Below are 18687 nucleotides of genomic sequence, written 5' to 3'. Positions count from 1 at the left end.
AACTGCACTGCTAAGTGCAGGAAATACTCCCTACAAGTGCTCCCTGGAGCATGAGCTTTTCCAAAGGGATGGGTAGCAGGAGGCCATGGGCCTGTCTGCAGGAGGCCATGGGCCTGTCTGCAGGAGGCAGGGGAGCTGATTAGCTAGGCAAGGAAGTGCATTCTGAATCCTCTAAAGCAAAGTGTGCTCTGACGAGCTCTGGGACACTTTGTATCACTCAGACAAAATCCCTTCTGGAGCTTCTCTGGGATGATGTGTTTCTGCACAGCCCCTTACTCAACGCTGTATCTAGAGGGCACAATCAAGCCCACAGAATGTGAACAAATCACCTATTTGCAGGGTGATTCCCTGCAAATAGTTCCACAGGGACTGTTCCATTTTAGTGTTTCCATGGCTTTCACTGTCGATGGAGAAATGTTACTATTCCAAATGTGATTGTTTTGTTACAGTGAAACGCAGAAGGAAATGTAACAACAGTGGATTGTAGGTGTTGTTCAATGTCTCTGTTGCATATTCACCTACATCTGTCAATCAGCATGTAATAGCTGAATGTCCATATTCATGATCTGTTAAGGGATTATACTTTAAATAAAGAAGAAGAAAAATCAAAAGCATATATAAAGTCTGAGCACTGGGAGTGAAAATTTCCAGTCAAGAAAAAATGGATTGAGAAGGATGCACATCCAAAATTAATTATTAGTAAATTGAGTACTTTGAAGATGAAAATGCAATTGCCATATAAGTGCTAAGTATTATCATTATTTATTAAGCTCATCAGGTGATATGTTAAAATACCCACCTGGTAATATCAGTACTTTATCACTGGAGCTCAGAGGGTAGCCATCTTTATACCATGTGAGAACAGGAGGGGGCACAGCATTGGTCTCACAATACAGAGAAAGAGGATTGTTGACAATCACATCTTTGGTTTCTCCACCTCTGCCTGTATCTACTGTGTTACCAACTTCCCATGCTCTAGGAGGTTTTTGGAACCTAGGAGGAACTACATTCAGAGAGAAAAAAGAGGTTAGAGTTAGGATTTTATAGCAGAAATCCATATTTGGACAATCTAGTAACAAAAAAATACTGGAGTTGTTAAATAGCATCTTTAAGCTACACGGCAAATAAGCATTCTAAATTAGATCCCATCACATCAGCCATGTACTCCATGCACGAAAATCCCGAGGCCCAGCAGCAGTGTGAACATGGTCATGCAAACAGTTTAACCATTACTGATTAATGTCTGGGCACTTCCTGTAGGTTAATGATTGACTAAATAGGAAGAACTGATTAAAAAAAAAAGCCAGGAGAGGACATTACTCCAAGTTAACTCAAAGCTGTTTGGGACAAGTATTGTGTTTATCCAAGATTTTCATAAGTGACTAGTGATTCTGGATGTCCAACCTGAGACATCTTAAAGGCACCTGATTTTTTAAGAAAAATACTTTTTAGAAGTGCCTTATTGTTTTACCCATCATCACTGCTCTTACAGCTAGTGTGAGCAAATTAATAGGTTTTCTTTTTCCTGCAACCTTTGCTCAGGCAAAACTTCCTCTGAAATAAAATTTGGTGAACTATTACACAAGAAATCAACCTAACCGCCAGAGCATAGGCTAGCACACAGGCATGGGAATGAGGAGACCTCATATCTAGATGTAGCTCTGCCAACCACTAGCTGTGTGGCCTTGGGTAAGTCACTTAACTATCAGTGCTCATCTTCCCCCTCTGTAAATGGAAATATTTGACACTTTCCTTTCTTTGTACATAGATTTTAGATTTATAGATGAAAAGTGCCAAGTATGTTTTCTCTCTCTTATGCTAAGAAAGTTTTTGAAGCTATCTTTTTTGTGTATGCATACAGTGCCTAACACAATGGGGGTGCAGATTGGGGCCATTAGTGCTACTGGGTGCTGTAGGGAGAAACTTAATATTGATGCAAAAATGACATTAATAAAATGATTATAAATGTTTTAGATTGTTACAAACTTGTTTGCACCTTTACTGAATAGAAAATGTAACTACAAGAATGTCATAGCCAGGCTGCTTAGGAATATAACAATACATATGTTTAGCTGGTTATGTTACAAAGCATTTAATCTAATCAAAGAAATACCAGAAGGTATCCACGGCTGTCTCCCAAGGACAAGCAAACCTCAAGAAGAGAAATGACTTAAAACATTCATTCTAATAAGGAATGTGGAGTGTGTTATCAGAGTCATAAATCTAGGTTGTAAAGTAACCATACCAATACCAATGCCTTTTCTTTTCAAAGGAAAAACTTTGCTTGTATTTTTGAAACCCCAGGAAAAAACATGTGTAGTTGGAAATGTCTTACACTTTAGTTTATTTCTTAAATGTTGAAATGACAAATACCTTTGTGAAAGCCATGCTTGCAAATAAATTAGCTAAATGCAAAGCTCCAAATATCTCCTAAAGTCATTGCTATGTTAATAATAAAATGCTTTATGTACAACCTGGAATCTAATGACCTTGCTAAACTGACTACTACTACTACAGAGAAGCCACTTAAGTATAGAATATTTACATTAATGGGGAATTAAACAATTACTGGCAATGCACAAGCAAATCCTCATTGAACTCAGGAAGACAAAAACATTATAGTTACAAAAATCTTCAACAACTTAAGCTAAAGACTTTCTAAGAATAATTGAAATTTAAAAGACTGTTTTGAGAACTGAAAACCTTGATATAAAGAACAAGAGCATTGGTGGACTTGTTGAAAACAGAATTTCTTTTCTGTCAAACTCTAATAAAAATGAAAGAATATTTAAGAGAATAGACTGAATAAAAGGAAAGAGTTGATGTCTGAAGCTGTCCGGCTACAAGAAGAACAAAGGCAATTAAAGAAATATTACATAAAGAAATGTTACGGTCCTGGGGCTGGTTTTGTTCAACATCTTATTTAATGATCTGGATGCTGGGATGGATTGCACCCTCAGCAAGTTCATGGACGACACCAAGCTGAGGGGAGAGGTAGATATGCTGGAGGGTAGGGATACGGTCCAGAGTGACCTAGACAAACTGGAGATTGGGGCAAAAGAAATCTGATGAGGTTCAACAAGGACAAGTGCAGAGTCCTGCACTTAGGACGGAAGAATCCCATGCACCACTACAGGCTGGAGACTGACTTGCTAAGCAGCAGTTCTGCAGAAAAGGACCTGGGGATTACAGTGGATGAGAAGCTGGATATATGAGTCAGCAGTGTACCCTTGTTGCCAAGAAGACTAACGGCATATTGGGCTGCATTGTAGGAGCATTGCCAGCAGATCGAGGGAAGTGATTATTCCCCTCTATTCGGCACTGGTGAGACCACATCTGGAGTATTGCGTCCAGTTTTGGGGCCCCCATTACAGAAGGGATGTGGACAGATTGGAGAGAGTCCAGAGGAGGGAAACAAAAGTGATCAGGGGGCAGGGGGACATGACTTACGACGAGAGGCTGAGGGAACTGGGCTTGTTTAGTCTGCAGAAGAGAAGAGTGAGGGGGGATTTGATAGCAGCCTTCAACTACCTGAAGGGAGGTTCCAAAAAGGATGGAGCTTGGCTGTTCTCAGTGGTGGCAGAACAAGGAGTAATGGTCTCAAGTTGCAGTGCGGGAGGTCTAGGTTGGATATTAGGAAACACTGTTTCACTAGGAGGGTGGTGAAGCACTGGAATGGGTTACCTAGAGAGGTGGTGGAATCTCCATCCTTAGAGGTTTTTGACAAAACCCTGGCTGGGATGATTTAGTTGGTGCTGGTCCTGCTTTGAGCAGGGGGTTGGACTAGATGACCTCCTGAGGTCTCTTCCAACCCTAATCTTCTATAATTCTATGATATTCATAAGGTGAAGAGGCTTCCCAGGGCTACCTATGAACTCATGGAGCCAATGAAAGAACCCACTTGAATCTAAACAAGCCTGAAAGAGGTGTGTTTTCCTCTAATTTCGTGAATAGGAAGGAGAAGGGTATAAGAAATTCTGAAGTGAGCACCACATGCACACACACCCCTGCTAAGAGAGCAGGACTCCATAACTAATCCTGTCTCTCTCAACAAGCCAACTTCCCAGACAGACAGGGAAAGTAGAAAAGACTGAAAAAGAAACCAACTCAAGGAAAACCTGCCCAAACTTCAACATAGATTGGTGAGAGAAAGTTAACTAAGATACTGGCAAGGAATTAGATTTAAAACTCTTATAATGAGTTCACTGGAATACTGAAATGTTGTAGAACTTAAAAGACTAATAGTTTCTCCTGTTAATCATCAAATGGTTAAACCGTATATTCCAGGAAAGGAGACAGAGGCTAAACATTTAATAGTGGGATTTAAGATCCTTGATATTTATAATTGGTCTGTATTAAGACAGCTCTTTACATAACTTCTTCTAAGTACTAGTTTAAATATTTAGTAAAGATTTAGTTTAGATCACTTACTTTCCCCAATGATTTATGTATGGCAAATTAACTTGTTTAAGGGCAACTGAAGCCTGTCTAGTTATTACTAACCTAAACTTTATATAAGTATTTAATAAGGGGACTAGATTAAATGACCTTTGCAGTTCCTTTTAACTCTACGATTCTATGATACCTAAACTGAATACACAATAATTCTTGAAAACAATATACTGTACTCTGGTCTTAATTTACCAAGAGAAAAGTGACCCACCAAAGGTGGGTTCATTCACAAGAGTATAATCTATTCTCCACAGGGTTAAAAGCTCTCCACAGAAAGGCATAAAGAAGAGATTGTAATTGAAGTAACTAGTTTATCACTTGTACTCTGTCATGTGTTGTTTTGTTTAATGATTTATTTTTCTTTAATAATACAATAACCATGGTTAATAATTGTGATTAATTTGCTTGGCCTTGATCAAGTGTCCCCTAAGGCGGGGTTCTCAACCTTTTTCTTTCTGAGACCCTCCACTCCTCAACATGCTATAAAAATTCCATGGCTCACCTGTGTCACAGCTACTGTTTTTCTGCATATCCAGTAGATTAAAAACCTGGTGTTAGTGGGTAGCAGTCAGGGCAATTGCCCAGTAACCCCATGCCCCAGGGGCCCCTGTGAAGCTAAGTTGCTCAGATTTCAGCTTCAAGCCCTGTGTGATGGGGCTCAGGCTTTGGCTTTCTGCCCTGGGCCCTGGTGAGTCTAGCACCGGCCCTTCTCTGGTTTATTTTAGTGGACCCCCTGAAACTTGCTCACAGCCCCCACGGGGCCCCAGACCCCAGTTGAGAACCGCTGCCTTAATGTATGTAAAAGAATCTGCATCTCAAAACAGTGGGAGCCACACCCCTGAGTTGATAGAAACAAGCAGCAGACCTGGCCTACCATTTCTCATTTCTCTGGACTAAGTATTTTTTTAAATAAAATTAGTTGGCATCCAACAATTGAAAACTACCCCCTTCCACTCCACAATAAAATATAATGCATTAAAAAGTTAATAAGCATATACATTTTCAAAACACTCTGTAGATGACATGGTTGATCTTCCTTTCACTTACATCAGTGTAATTCTGTTGGCTTCAGGTTTACACCAGTGTAAGTTAGAGAAGAAATATAAATTTAATAAACAGCTCATACTTAAAATATTTTATCTTACTAAATACCTAAAAAATTAGAGCAAGCAGGTCAAATTATCCTTGGTCTAGACTGATCCAATGCGGGGGTAGGGGGAAAAAGAGTATAAACAATTTCAGTGCTCCAAAATAAATATTATAAGAAAATGACTCACATTGACAGAATAGGAGAATTTTATTAGTATTTAACCTTTGTTTCCCTCTTTACCTTGTATGTTCACATCAAATTCTATTTCATCCTCTCCAGCAACATTGGATGCCAAACATGTGTAACGGCCAGTGTCTGATATCTGAGCTTCCTTTATCTGCAGAGTCCGGCCACTGGCTTGGATGGTAACATGAGCATCTGGTTTAATAGGCTGTGATTTAATTTAAACAAAGTATTAAATAAAATAAATACTTGAAGAATTAAGAATCATGAAAGTAATCTGATGGTACAGCTCTTTTGCTCTAACATGCCAGTCAAATTACTTACTCCTACCTTGACATGACTACTTGACAAGCATTTGAAAGCAAGTTGGGAATAAGAAAACATGTTCTTTTAAACTCATCTCTTTCCTTTTTGATCGCATTGGCTTTGCCAAGAGTAACAGAAAAACATATCTATTATTATTGTTCCCAATAACATTAGGAATCACACTCCAGACAGTAGGCCTGATCCTGTGAGATGCTAAGCATCTCCTGGATGTGCTCAGCCTATTCATGTGCCTATGGCCTAGAATATAGCAAAAAGTCACATTACCATGATACTAAGCTTCCAACCTAATGAAATATATGTGATAAATGTAAGTGAACAAACTTAATGGGAAAGGAGCCCTTTATGGTAATAAAAAGTTATTAACAAAGAAAAAAAACCTACTCTTTCCAAGCAGATGACTTAGATTATTTTATTTTAAAATGCAGTTAATCTGAAGAATGACTCTATAAAGATAATGTTGTGGTGCCCCCAATTCATTCCCTTTCAATGACTTTTGTACTCAGGGTCTCATTGTTTTCCCAAAATCTGCACGTGGAGGGTGCCTTTTGGAAGATCAGCTGCTTCTGGGGCATTGTCACCTCTTCCCAGAACCCAGTGGAGGGTTCTCTGCAAGTTCTAGAGAACCAGAGTGAGTAGGGGCAAGGCCAGGATGGCAAAAGGAGGACTGAGGGTGGGACCAAGATGTTACGCCTCTTTCCAGCACAAGCCTTGTGGGGAATCTGCGCAAGAGGTAGTACAGCCTGGGGGTGTATTACCTTCTGTGCAATGACCACTCAATACTAAGGAACAAGCAGTCTCAGGCAGATGAAGTCTGGCAGCACTGTCCCACCTGCACTGCAAGTGAACCAGAGGAAGAAGTAGGAGCTCTAGTGCCAGTGGGCAGAGGCATCTGGCCTATTACAGATTCCCTGAGATCCATAAAATTGTGGGGTGGTACCACTGTCCATAATATTGGGAATGGGGGAAGGAAGACGACAGCAGGGAGGCACTGATTTCAGTGGTGCAGGATCAGGAGCCATGTGTGCACCTATGGTGCTATAAAAATGTTGATTAAAAATGATGACAAATATTCAACTGCTTCTGTAAGAAAACCACCCATTAAAAGGAATTAAATTTGTGACTGACCTGTCCATCCTTATACCAGCTGATGGCAGCAGCAGGAATCGCATGAACTTCACACTCCAGAGTAAGGCTGTTGTTTACTTTGATCTTCACTTCTTTAGGAGAGAGGCCCAATCCTGAGATATCTCCTTTGTTAATGACGGGTGGAACTGCACAATAACAAACATCCCAAGGAAGTGAAAGAGATTTCCCTGACTGAATTAACATGTTATACATCATTTAAAGTGAACCAGACATAGGGAAACCAAGTATAATAACCTTAGAGTAAAAAAATACATTCCTCTGTGATCCTGTTCTCTGAGCACCACAGCTGGGTTATTACAAAACAGGAGTGCTTAACTTATTGGTGAAAGTGCACCAGACTACATCCTTGACTGTCCCACTCTACCATGTACCTGGCTTTCATGCTTTAATCAAAAATAATAAAAATTAAAGCCAGTATTTTCAAAAACTTGCCAAAAGTTAGGCTTTTGAATCCTTAATGAGTAGAGCTGGTCAAAACTCAGAATATCCTTCTCATGGGAAATTCTGACATTTTGTCAAGTATCAGAGGGGTAGCCGTGTTAGTCTGGATCTGTAAAATCAGCAAAAAGTCCTGTGGCACATTATAGACTAACAGATGTATTGGAGCATGAGCTTTCATGAGTGAATACCCACTTCGTCGGATGCATGTAGTGGAAATTTCCAGAGGCAGGTATAAATATGCAAGCAAGAATCAGGCTAGAGATAACAAGGTTAGTTCAATCAGGGAGGATGAGGCCCTCTTCTAGCAGTTGAGGTGTGAAAACCAAGGGAGGAGAAACTGCTTTTGTAGTTGGCTAGCCATTCACAGTCTTTGTTTAATCCTGAGCTGATGGTGTCAAATTTGCAAATGAACTGAAGTTCAGTAATGTTCACACCTCAACTTCTAGAAGTGGGCCTCAACCTTCCTGATCGAACTAACCTCGTTATCTCTTGTGCACCATCTCTACATTTTTCCCCGGGCTTGCAAAGCCTACAGTAACCTCAACTGAATGCTTGTAAATGGTGTCCTACAAATCTTCCTGATGTCTTTCAAGATGGTGAGCATGATTTGTATTAATGCAAGTGTTAGCTGGATAGAGTGAGTATCTGCTGGTTCAGAAAGCCTAGTGAGCAGCAGAATGGGTAAAACTGTAAAGAAAAAATGGAGGAATGAGAAATTAATATATTCCATTGTTATAACAAACTTACTGTAGATTTTCACTTCATAGTGTTTCAGTGTTTCCCCAGCTTCATTTGTGGCTATGCAGGTGTATCTACCAGCACTGTCCTCCTGTGCATTTAGAATCTGCAGGGTTCGCCCTCCTGCAGAAAGATTATATTATTCACTAGCATTAGCACCATACTCCTGATCCTCATTATTAATGTTTTCTGCAGTCATACTTTCAACCCTAATAGCTAAATTCTTCTCTTGGATGTGCATGCACAACTCACATTGAACTCAGAAGGAATTGCACATGTATAATTTAGGTCAGGATGTGACACTATGTAATAATGGATGTACAGTATCTGAATTGGGTATAGGCTCACTCTCTCCTTGACTAGGTATGTGTCATAGTTCCTATGAAAAGTATTAAAGCAGTTCTGAACATGAATTGATTTATGGTCCTGTGCTTTGTCTGAATAATTGTGCTTCACCTTCTCTTTTCTGTGAACAAGTAAAAATGCACTAATTCTATATATAGGGCTGGATCTGAGGCACTGTACTGTAGTTTAGTTTCAGCACTGTTCTTCAGGTGAAAAGATGCTCAGTGTGGAGAATAGAGAAAAGATAACACACTTATGTGAAACATTGTGAATATTAGTGAATCAACAGGATTTGAGACTCCAGATATGCAATTCAATCAATTTGCCTGTACACTTCAGCATGCATCAGTTTCCTTCTCACAAATTCATACTCACTACATTCTCAGAGCACAACCCCAATTTAAACGGGCTAAAACTCCCTTCAGCCTGCATTCTTAGGAACTGCCCCCCAGTGAAGTCATTTAATTCCCACATACTAGTAATGCTCACATTTCCTCCCACAGGTACAAAATTACCAGTAGCGAAGTGTAACAAAAGTGTAACATTCATTTTCATTATTACCTACAATCTTACCAGAAAAACTTTTCCTTATTTCATATATCCCCAAAGGGCCAGACAAGAGATAATCCAACAAAAGGGCAATTACTTTTTAACTTTCTTGATGGCAAGCTACTAACGAGCTATAAAAAATGCTACAGTAGAACCTCAGTTACGAATACCTTGAGAATAGAGGTTGTGTGTAACGCTGAAATGTTCATAACTCTGAACAAAATGTTATGGGTCTTTTAAAAGTTTACAACTGAACATTGACTTAATACGGCTTTTAAACTTTACTATGCAGAAGAAAAATGCTGCTCTCTATTTTTTTAGTACTTTACATTTAACACAGTACGGTATTGTATTTGCTTGCTCTTTTTTTTTGGGTGAGGGGATGGGGTCTCTGCTGCTGCCTGGGGCAACGCAATTTCAAGGGCCCCTTCCATAAAACAAAGTTGCAATACTATAGAATACTATATTATCGTGGGGGCCCCTGTGGGGCCCAGGGCAAATTGCCCCACTTGCCACCTCCTCCCCCCAAGGCAGCCCTGGGAAAAATAAACATTTACAAACCTTCCGCATCTTGGCACAAACCCAGTTTTGAGAGAACTTCTTTTCAAGTCACCTTTACAAGGTGTCACTAGTTCTCAGCATCAGCTAGTGCTAAAAGGCACTAAAGCTCATTAAAAGGGTTGGACAAATATTTTCCATCAAAACTTTTTTTGGATCGAAAACTAGGGGGTTTTAAAAAGCAGAAAAAAATCACAGACAATGTCTGCTTTCCTTCAAAATTTGTTGTGGTTTTTTTAATTTAAAAGCTGAAATTAGTCTGCCAAAACCTGAACATGGTTTGGGGTTTCAGAAGTGTGGCCAAATATTTGCTGCTTGCTGTGTTTGATTGTTTAAAGAAACAATAAAAAAATTCTGCTTAAAAAAAAATCCAAAACTTTTGCACCACCTCATCTTGTGACCAAACACCTGAGCCCATCCAGTCAGATTTTTCCAGGTTTCTGATACTCTTCTGGCTTCCTTGACTCATATCTGACTCCATAACTTTGGGTTCATTTAGGTTCGAACATAGGAATGGCCATACTAGGTCAAACCAAAGGTCCATCCAGCCCAATATCCTGTCTACCGACAGTGGCCAATGCCAAGTGCCCCAGAGGGAGTGAACCTAACAGGTAATGATCAAGTGATCTCTTTCCTGCCATCCATCTCCACCCTCTGACAAACAAAGGCTAGGGACACCATTCCTTACCCATCCTGGCTAATAGCCATTAATGGACTTAACCTCAATGAATTTATCTGTTTCCTAGAGATTGGCTCCATGGGATCCCTCACAAACTGGAGACGGTTACTGTGGGTTTGCCTTTAGTATAACTTATGTACATACTCCACAAACTCAGCAGTTGAGTTTGTTCCAGAATCTGGGATGAGCCTATGTTGTGAAAACTGAAATGCTCAAAATAGCACATGCATGTGAATGGACACAGGGTGCTAAAATTAAATTAACCCAGGGGGGGTCTCAAACTGGGGGTCGGGACCCCTCAGGGGGTCACGAGGTTATTACTGGGGGTCGCGAGCTGTCAGCCTCCACCTCCACCTCAAACCCCGCTTTGCCTCCAGCATTTATAATAGTGTTAAATATATAAAAAAGTGTTTTTAATTTATAGGGGTTACACTCAGAGGTTTGCTGTGTGAAAGGGGTCACCAGTACAAAAGTTTGAGAACCACTGAATTAACCCCTCTGGAGCCTCAGGGAATGCAGGGGAGTGGGGGGGTTTCCCTTGGTAGGGTTGGGAAGGAGGTAGGTGGTGTAGGATATTGCTCTTCTCATGTGATCCCTCCCCCATGGCTCTCTTGGCTCTATCACTGTTAATCTAAAGTGGCTAATTTTAATGACGCTACCCTCCCCTGACATGAATCTCTCTATGCCACTGAAATTAAATGTAGACTATAATTTTGCATTTGAGAAGTGAAAGGAATGGTAGCCCTAAGGGAAAAGATAACAGCTTGGCTGTTTGTGTTAAATAGCTGTCTGCAAGCCTCAAACTGCTGAATGAGCTTTAGCGTAGGGAAGGCTGTGCCCCCCCAAACAGCCTGGCCCTGCCCCCATCAGACCCCCACCCACTTCCTGCCCCCTGACTGCCCCCCTCCGAATCCCTGACCCATCCTGCTCCTTGTCCCCTCACCACCCCCTTGAGATGCCCCCCAACCACCACCCTGGGACCCCACCCTCACACCAGCCCTCCCTGCTCCCAGTCCTCTGACTGCCCCGACCCCTATCCACACACCACCACCCCACCAAATCCTGACAGACCCCCGGAATGCCCATGATCCAACCCCCCATTCCCATCCCCTGACCACCACCCCAGAACCTCTGCCTCTCTCTGTCCCCTGACTGTCCCCAGGACTCCCTGCCCCTTATCCAACCCCCCAGCCCCCTTACCATGCCACTTACCCCCCGCCTTCCCCCTCTCCCGGAGCCTCAGCGCGCCATGTCCAGGAGCAGCCCTGGACAGCGCTGCAGCAGCGTGGCTCCACGGGACCTGAGCTCCCTCCGCTCGGCCTGGAGCTCGGAGCCCTGTCCCCTTACCACACGGCTCTGAGTGGGAAGAGCTCAGGCCCCGCTGGAGCCATGCTGCTTTAGCTCTGTCCAGGGCCGCTCCTGGACACAGCATGCTGAGGTGCTGGGGGATGGGGGTAGGCGGGCCAGGAGGGAGCCTCAGACATTCTCGTGGGGGCCCCCTGCAGGGCCTGAGGCAAATTGCCCCACTTCCCCCCCTCTGGGCGGCCCTGACTTCTGGTTCCAAATGAGGTGTGTGGTTGACTGGTCAGTTCGTAACTCTGTTGTTCATAACTGAGGTACTACTGTATCTTATTTATTTAGCTTTTCTGTTTGTGCTGTCTATCTTCACTTCCTTTCCAGTTATACCCACCTATTTTTGAAGTGTTTCAATTATTTTCACAGACAAGTCTAAAGATTAACAGCACAATGTAGGACATATTTTTAGCAGACCTCCTTAATTCTGCTTAATTAGTTTGTGGGCATATCCATTTTATATTCAAATTGTAGTAAGAGGGTAAAATTGCCTAATTTGCACAAACAGATCTTCCTGCAAATTTGGGGAGGTAATTAAGGAGGTAAACTGGAAATTTCTATAAGTCATTCAATTGCCTTTTTAATATGGATACGATGTAGTATGGTAATGAATACATTTTAAAGTTATCAAGCGACAGTGGTGATGTGGGTTACTGTGTGTCATTATCAATATTTCAAATGAAATTACCATGTTGTTGTTATGCTGTTACCACCTAACTTTAATTACATTGTAACTGTGCAATTAACTTGTCTCATCACCATCTTTTACAGAGTAAAGGGATAAATATTATCTGAAAGCATAAAAATGTTTGTGAAACTCTTTGAGATCCTGGGATGAAAAATGCTACAGAAGTACAAAGTGATGCTATTATTTCAACTAATTGCTTTGATTTATGAATGTGTCATCTGATAAGTGCCAAAACATTTATTTTATTTAAGAATAAAAAAATTACCTGGCAAAATTCGGATATTTCTGTTAGATTCCAGTGGAGCTCCGTCTTTGAGCCAGGTAATTGTAGCTGGTGGAAATGAATAAGCCTCACAAGCCAGGGATGTGGGGCTATTCAGGATAACAGTGACGTCTTCTGCACTGCCATGACTGTCTGTACCCGCAATAGTTGGAGACACTAGGAAGCAATAAGAAGATCCTCAGCAATGGAACTGACAGCCATTAAAAGCAATTTAAGGCTACAATAATTTCTAAATGGAGAACTGCTGTTATTTGAAACCTCTTTATAAAGAAAATTCAATATCCTGTTTAGGGACTTGGTTCTAACTTAAATAAGTGGATGTGCATCACTACTAGGCATGTGTGAACTGCTCATAGTGAAACCCAGAACCAGGCAAAAGGCCAATAGCACTACATGAAGTTGTATCTGGTTTCTTGTTTTGTCCTGAAGTTGAAATTCAGCGCATGTTCATAGAGCCTGTCAAACAGGCAGGGGGGCGGGAAGAAAGGGAAGAAGGCTGGACACCAGCCACTTCCCCACCACCTCCCAAGGACTATTATTGGCTAGATGTCAGCTGGCCTATGTCTGATCTTCCTGAAAGCTATTGCTAGGCAGGGGGTGTGGGGCAGGATATGAGAGTATGTAAAGAAACTCTACTGTATTAGTTGTAGTCTGTAACGTGATAACCATCACAATAAAATAACAGGTGGTCTGAGTTTTTATGAAACAATGTTTCCTTTAATGGTGTCCTTAACACATTTCTTCTGTAAAACACAAGACAATGCACTGTTTTGTTCAATCTATATGTAGATTAATTCCTGTTCTAACTCCCTGTTTTCCTACCTATCTTGTTTCTTCTTAAAGGTATAAGTGCCTTATTAATATTAAATACTTTAGCAAGTATACAGATGTAAGTATTTAACTCTAGTCAGGTAGATTAGACATTGCTGTAATTAACTGTTAGAGCCATTCTAGCATGAATATCTACCCTTCAATGAGATTAATACCTGCTTTAGATAACCAGCACAATCACTTACCAAGTACACTGAGACTGTAACTTTTGCTTTTGTCACCAGCTATATTGGATGCAACACATGTATATCTCCCTGTGTCAGCAACTTGAGTGTTGGTGATTTGAAGAAAACGTCCACTGGACAGAATCTGGTGATCTCCATCCTGGGTAAGAGACTGACCATCTTTTACCCATGTAATCTGTGGTACAGGATTCCCTTAATAAAAATACAATTAATTGTAAGTGGTAATTACTGTAGCCTCTAGAAAATGAAATGTTACTGAACAATAGAAAAGAGCATTTTCGTGTGTCCACTTAATTTCCCTTTTAAGAACATTCTATAGAATACATATTCTATAGCCCTATAGATTTTTTAACCATCCTCTAGAATTTTATAAGAACAGCCATACTGGGTCAAACCAATGGTCCATCTATTCCAGTCCAGTTCCAACAGTGGCCAATGCCAGGTGCTTCAGAGGAAAATAAACAGAACAGGTAATCCACCAAGTGATCCAATCCCCTGTTGCCCATTCACATCTTCTGGCAATAGAAGGTAGGGACACCATCCCTGCCCATCCTGGCTAATAGTCATCGATGGACTTATCCTCCATTAACTTATTTGGTTCTTTTTTGAACCCTGTTAGCCTTGGCCTTCACAACATCCTCTGCCAAAGAGTTCCACAGGTTAACTGTGCACTGTATGAAGAAAGACTTGCTTTTGTTTGTTTTAAACCTGCTGCCTATTCATTTCATTTGGTGACCCCTGGTTCTTGTGTTATGAGAAGGAGTAATTAACACTTTCTTATTTACTTTCTCCACACCCGTCATGATATTATAGACCTATCATATCCCACCTTAATCTCTTTTTCAAGCTAAAAAGTCCCAGTCTTCTTAATCTCTCCTCATATGGAAGCTGCTCCATACCCCTAATCATTTTTGTTGCCTTTTCTGTACCTTTTCCAATTCCAGTACATCTTTTTTGAGATGGGGTGACCACATCTGCACACAGTATTCAAGATATGCACATATCATGGAGATTATATATATGGAGAGAGAGAATATATTTCTGTCTTATCTATCCCTTTCCTAATGGTTCCCAACATTTTGTTAGCTTTTTTGACTGCCACTGCACACTGAATGTATGTTTTCAGAGAACTATCCACAGTGACTCCAAAATCTTTCTTGAATGGTAACAGCTAATTTAGACTCCATCATTTTATATGTATAGTTGGGATTATGTTTTATGATGTGCATTACTTTGCATATAACAGGGATATACTTTCTGTTAAATTCTACAGGATGTTTAAAAAAATAGAAAGAACCTTTCTATAGTTTAAGTTCTATAGGATATTTCTCTTAATGTGTTTTTAGTAAATAACCTTCATTTAAAAAAACTACCCTATTGACAGTGATATTAAAACATTTAAAAAAGAACAGTCAAGATAAAACTCAGAGCCAAATTCTGGCTTTCAGCTCTTTGTACACATGCACTCAAACAACTGTGGTCAGGAAGGGAACTGTGATGTGGACAACTAACAAACACACCAAGCTGCTGTGGGTTTAGCTGTTGAATAGGGAACATATTGTGACATTGCAAAGCCTTACCTATGACTTCACAAGTTAATGTAACACTGTGTTTTTCTTTCACTTTCACATCCTCCAGTTTATTCTCACCCACAATTCCTGGGGGCACTATTAGGGAGAAAAAAGGCATAATATTGCACACTACGAGTTACACCAAATTTAAATATAACACACTACAGACCTATATTGGTATAACTACATCACTCAGGTGTGTGAAAAATTCATACCCGAGTGCCGTAGTTATACCGACACAATCCCCTGTGTAGACAGTGCTATGTTGGTGGGAGAGCTTCTCCCGCTGATAATTACAGCTACTGCCTCTCGGGATGGTGGATTAATTACGCCAATTGGAGAGCTCTCACCCGTTCACTTAGAGTATCTTCATTAAAGTGCTACAACAGCAGTGCAGCTGCATCAGTGCAGCTGCACCAATGTAGTCCTACCCGAAGACGTTGTCTCTGTCTGAACGTATTGTTTCTTTCATATAAAAATAACAAATGGCTTAATCAGACCTACTAGGAACAGGCCCACATTCGCAACAGCAAAGAGTTACGATACCCTAGCAGGATTTACAGGTAACAAAATGTTCCACTCTGCAATCAGCCAGCACCCCCACCTCAATCTCCCCTGCTTGCTCCTTTTGAGCTGGCTTGTCCTTTTGTGACATGCTGGTGAGGAGCAGTCCTTGCACACTCAATACAAGGACTACATTTGTGAATAACCCTGCAGGGGAACACAGGAGAGAATCTGCTCATGACCTCTGTTACCACTTGAGCACTTGCTCAAAGGTCGACCTGCAGTCTGACCCAAAGTCTGTTCTATTTCTAACCATCTGTGTGCATATAGAAAACACACATCTGTGCAAATTATATACAAACAAGAAATCCTCCTCTTACTCACAGTAGTGTAATTCCCCACTAATTTCAGGAGAGCAATCCCTGGTTTATGCCAGAAGAAGCAAACTCGGAATCAGGACGATAATGTTTGCACCACTGCTACCCACACTCACTCTCATTCATCTGCAGTTTTAGAGACTCATTTCCTGGAAACAACCCCTATGTTTTCAGTACTGTGCATAAATAGACAAGGCACATGAAAACTGGTTCATTAGTATGTGCACCAACATGATTAACAATGACAGGAGGCAAGCTGCGAACCTCTTACTCCCATTTGTGAGCCACCTCATTGGCACGATATGCTTCATTTATTGTTGGGAAAAGCGCAACACAGTTAACTCTATGGTTTTGGAGAAGCAATTACTTCTTTAAATGAAGGGTATTTTTTAGTACTGGAGCAAAAGAAAAAGAAGTTGGGACTCAGAGCAGTAATAAAGCATAGAGGCTGAAGAAGAGGAAACAACATGGCTATAAGGAGGACTGGTTAGGTTCTCTGAAGTACAGGACAGGTTAGGTTCTCTGAAGTATATTTAGAGAGAGAGCTTCATAACTGGGAAGGAAGAGAAGATGATGAACTAGGGACCAAATTCTACCCTCATGTAAACCCAAATAGTGCAGGTGTGACATTGCACTCCATAATGTTTTATGGAAATATGCTTATGAGTGTGAATATAATGTAACTGGAATATGCTTTATACAAAAGGTCTCTTGTAAGGTATCATTACAAAGTTTATAATCTACTGAGTGTGTTCATCCTATTTCTATGAATGTATCTGAAACTAGGAATATGAAGTATAACTCTGAGGTCCTATTGTAAATATGTAAAGTGTGGGCCATTAATGGTGGTTTGGAAGCTTGATGGCTCCCATTGACCAGAACAATTGGCTGTAAATGGCTCTGTTTACTTGCAAACCTTCCTGTGTATGTGTAGGCCAGCCCAGGAAGAGGCTGGGGGTCTCACAGGACATATGACCATGTCACATGATACTGGAATCCATCTTAAACCTGGTACTTTTCCATTTAGAAGGAGGGGTGGGGACCCAGAGAGACAAAAGATTCCTGCCTTGTGCCAAAGCTATAAAAGGGTGGAACAGAACAAAGGAGGCAGTCATGAGAAATCCCCTAGCTACCACCTGAGCTGGAACAAGGACTGTACCAGAGGAAAGGATTGGGCCCAGACTAGGAAGGAGTCTAGTCTGTGAAAGAAGCTTATTGGAAAACCTCTGAGGGTGAGATTTTACATGTAATCAGTTTCTTAATGTATTAGGCTTAGACTTGCATGTTTTGTTTTATTTTGCTTGGTAACTTACTTTGTTCTGTCTGTTATTACTTGGAACCACTTAAATCCTAATTTTTATACTTAATAAAATCACTTTTGTTTATTAATGAACAAAGAGTAATTGATTTATACTGGGGGAGCAAACAGTTGTGCATATCTCTCTATCAGTGTTATAGAGGGCAGACAATTTGAGTTTACCCTGTATAAGCTTTATACAGACTACAACAGATTTATTTGGGGTTTGAATCCCATTGGGAACTGGGTGTGTGGGTGTTGGAAATAGGTAACCTGCTGAGTGGTTTTCAGTTAAAGCCTGCAGCTTTGGGGCCTCATTCAGATCCTGGGTCGGTGTTGCAGCAGGCTAGTGTATCTGGCTCAACAAGGCAGGGTTCTGGCGTCCCAAGCTGGCAGGGAAAATGGGCTCGAGATAATTTCAGCATGTCAGGTGACAGTCCCAAGGGGGATCTCTGTGACCGAACCATCTAGATAGCTAGATGCACCAGAAAGACAGGAAGTGAATTTTTTGCTTTCACACAATCTAGCTGTGTTACCAGTAATTTGCAAGTGAACGTTAATTTTTAAAAAACATTTCAAGATATAGAATTTACTTTAAACTGATGAGAAAATAGTAAATTAGATCAGATCTTAAGCACCTGATAAGGAGTAAGAGTTTAAAATGAAAGCGGGAGAACAAAAATAAATCAAGCCTACAACTCAAACTATGGGCTGAAAGCTGGAGAAACTACTTCATTGTCAGTGGCTAAAACTTGTCCTCTGCACAACGTTCTTAGTGGGGTGATGGTTACTGGCAGACTCAACCATGGTGATAAGGTCAGTGGACAAGCAGAAATGGCTAATACATGGCACATCCTTGCCAAATGTGATGAAATTAGGGCCAAACCCTCTTAATCTGAGTGTATGAGCACTGCTGAAAAGGCTTTTATGAGAGTTCTACTTTAAAATATGACTAGACAAAAACAATCAATGGGAGACATGGAAAAAATTATAGATGAAATCAGACAAGCTCAGGACTGGTTTGAGGAAAGTTGGGCCAACTATTACTGCTCACAATGAATTTTAAAAAAAGAATTACACACATAACACA

At 40.8% G+C, this 18687-nt stretch overlaps 1 protein-coding gene across 1 annotated transcript in view; it reads right to left on the bottom strand.

Annotated features, from left to right (window-relative positions):
- The window catches only part of HMCN1 (hemicentin 1), a 324395-nt gene that overhangs the window by 80392 nt on the left and 225316 nt on the right, over nucleotides 1–18687 (bottom strand). The window contains exons 48-54 of the mRNA XM_039483793.1: nucleotides 15429–15515; nucleotides 13849–14040; nucleotides 12815–12988; nucleotides 8387–8500; nucleotides 7178–7323; nucleotides 5783–5933; nucleotides 800–1003 (exon numbers count right to left, since the gene is read on the bottom strand). Coding sequence (XP_039339727.1) covers nucleotides 800–1003; nucleotides 5783–5933; nucleotides 7178–7323; nucleotides 8387–8500; nucleotides 12815–12988; nucleotides 13849–14040; nucleotides 15429–15515 — 1068 coding nt within the window. The remainder of the gene's footprint in view (nucleotides 1–799; nucleotides 1004–5782; nucleotides 5934–7177; nucleotides 7324–8386; nucleotides 8501–12814; nucleotides 12989–13848; nucleotides 14041–15428; nucleotides 15516–18687) is intronic.

Source organism: Mauremys reevesii, linkage group 8 (genome assembly GCF_016161935.1).
Source record: "Mauremys reevesii isolate NIE-2019 linkage group 8, ASM1616193v1, whole genome shotgun sequence".
Taxonomy (NCBI): Eukaryota; Metazoa; Chordata; order Testudines; family Geoemydidae; genus Mauremys; species Mauremys reevesii.
The sequence above is the reverse complement of the archived record's forward strand: the minus strand, read 5'-3'. Positions and strand labels throughout refer to the sequence as shown.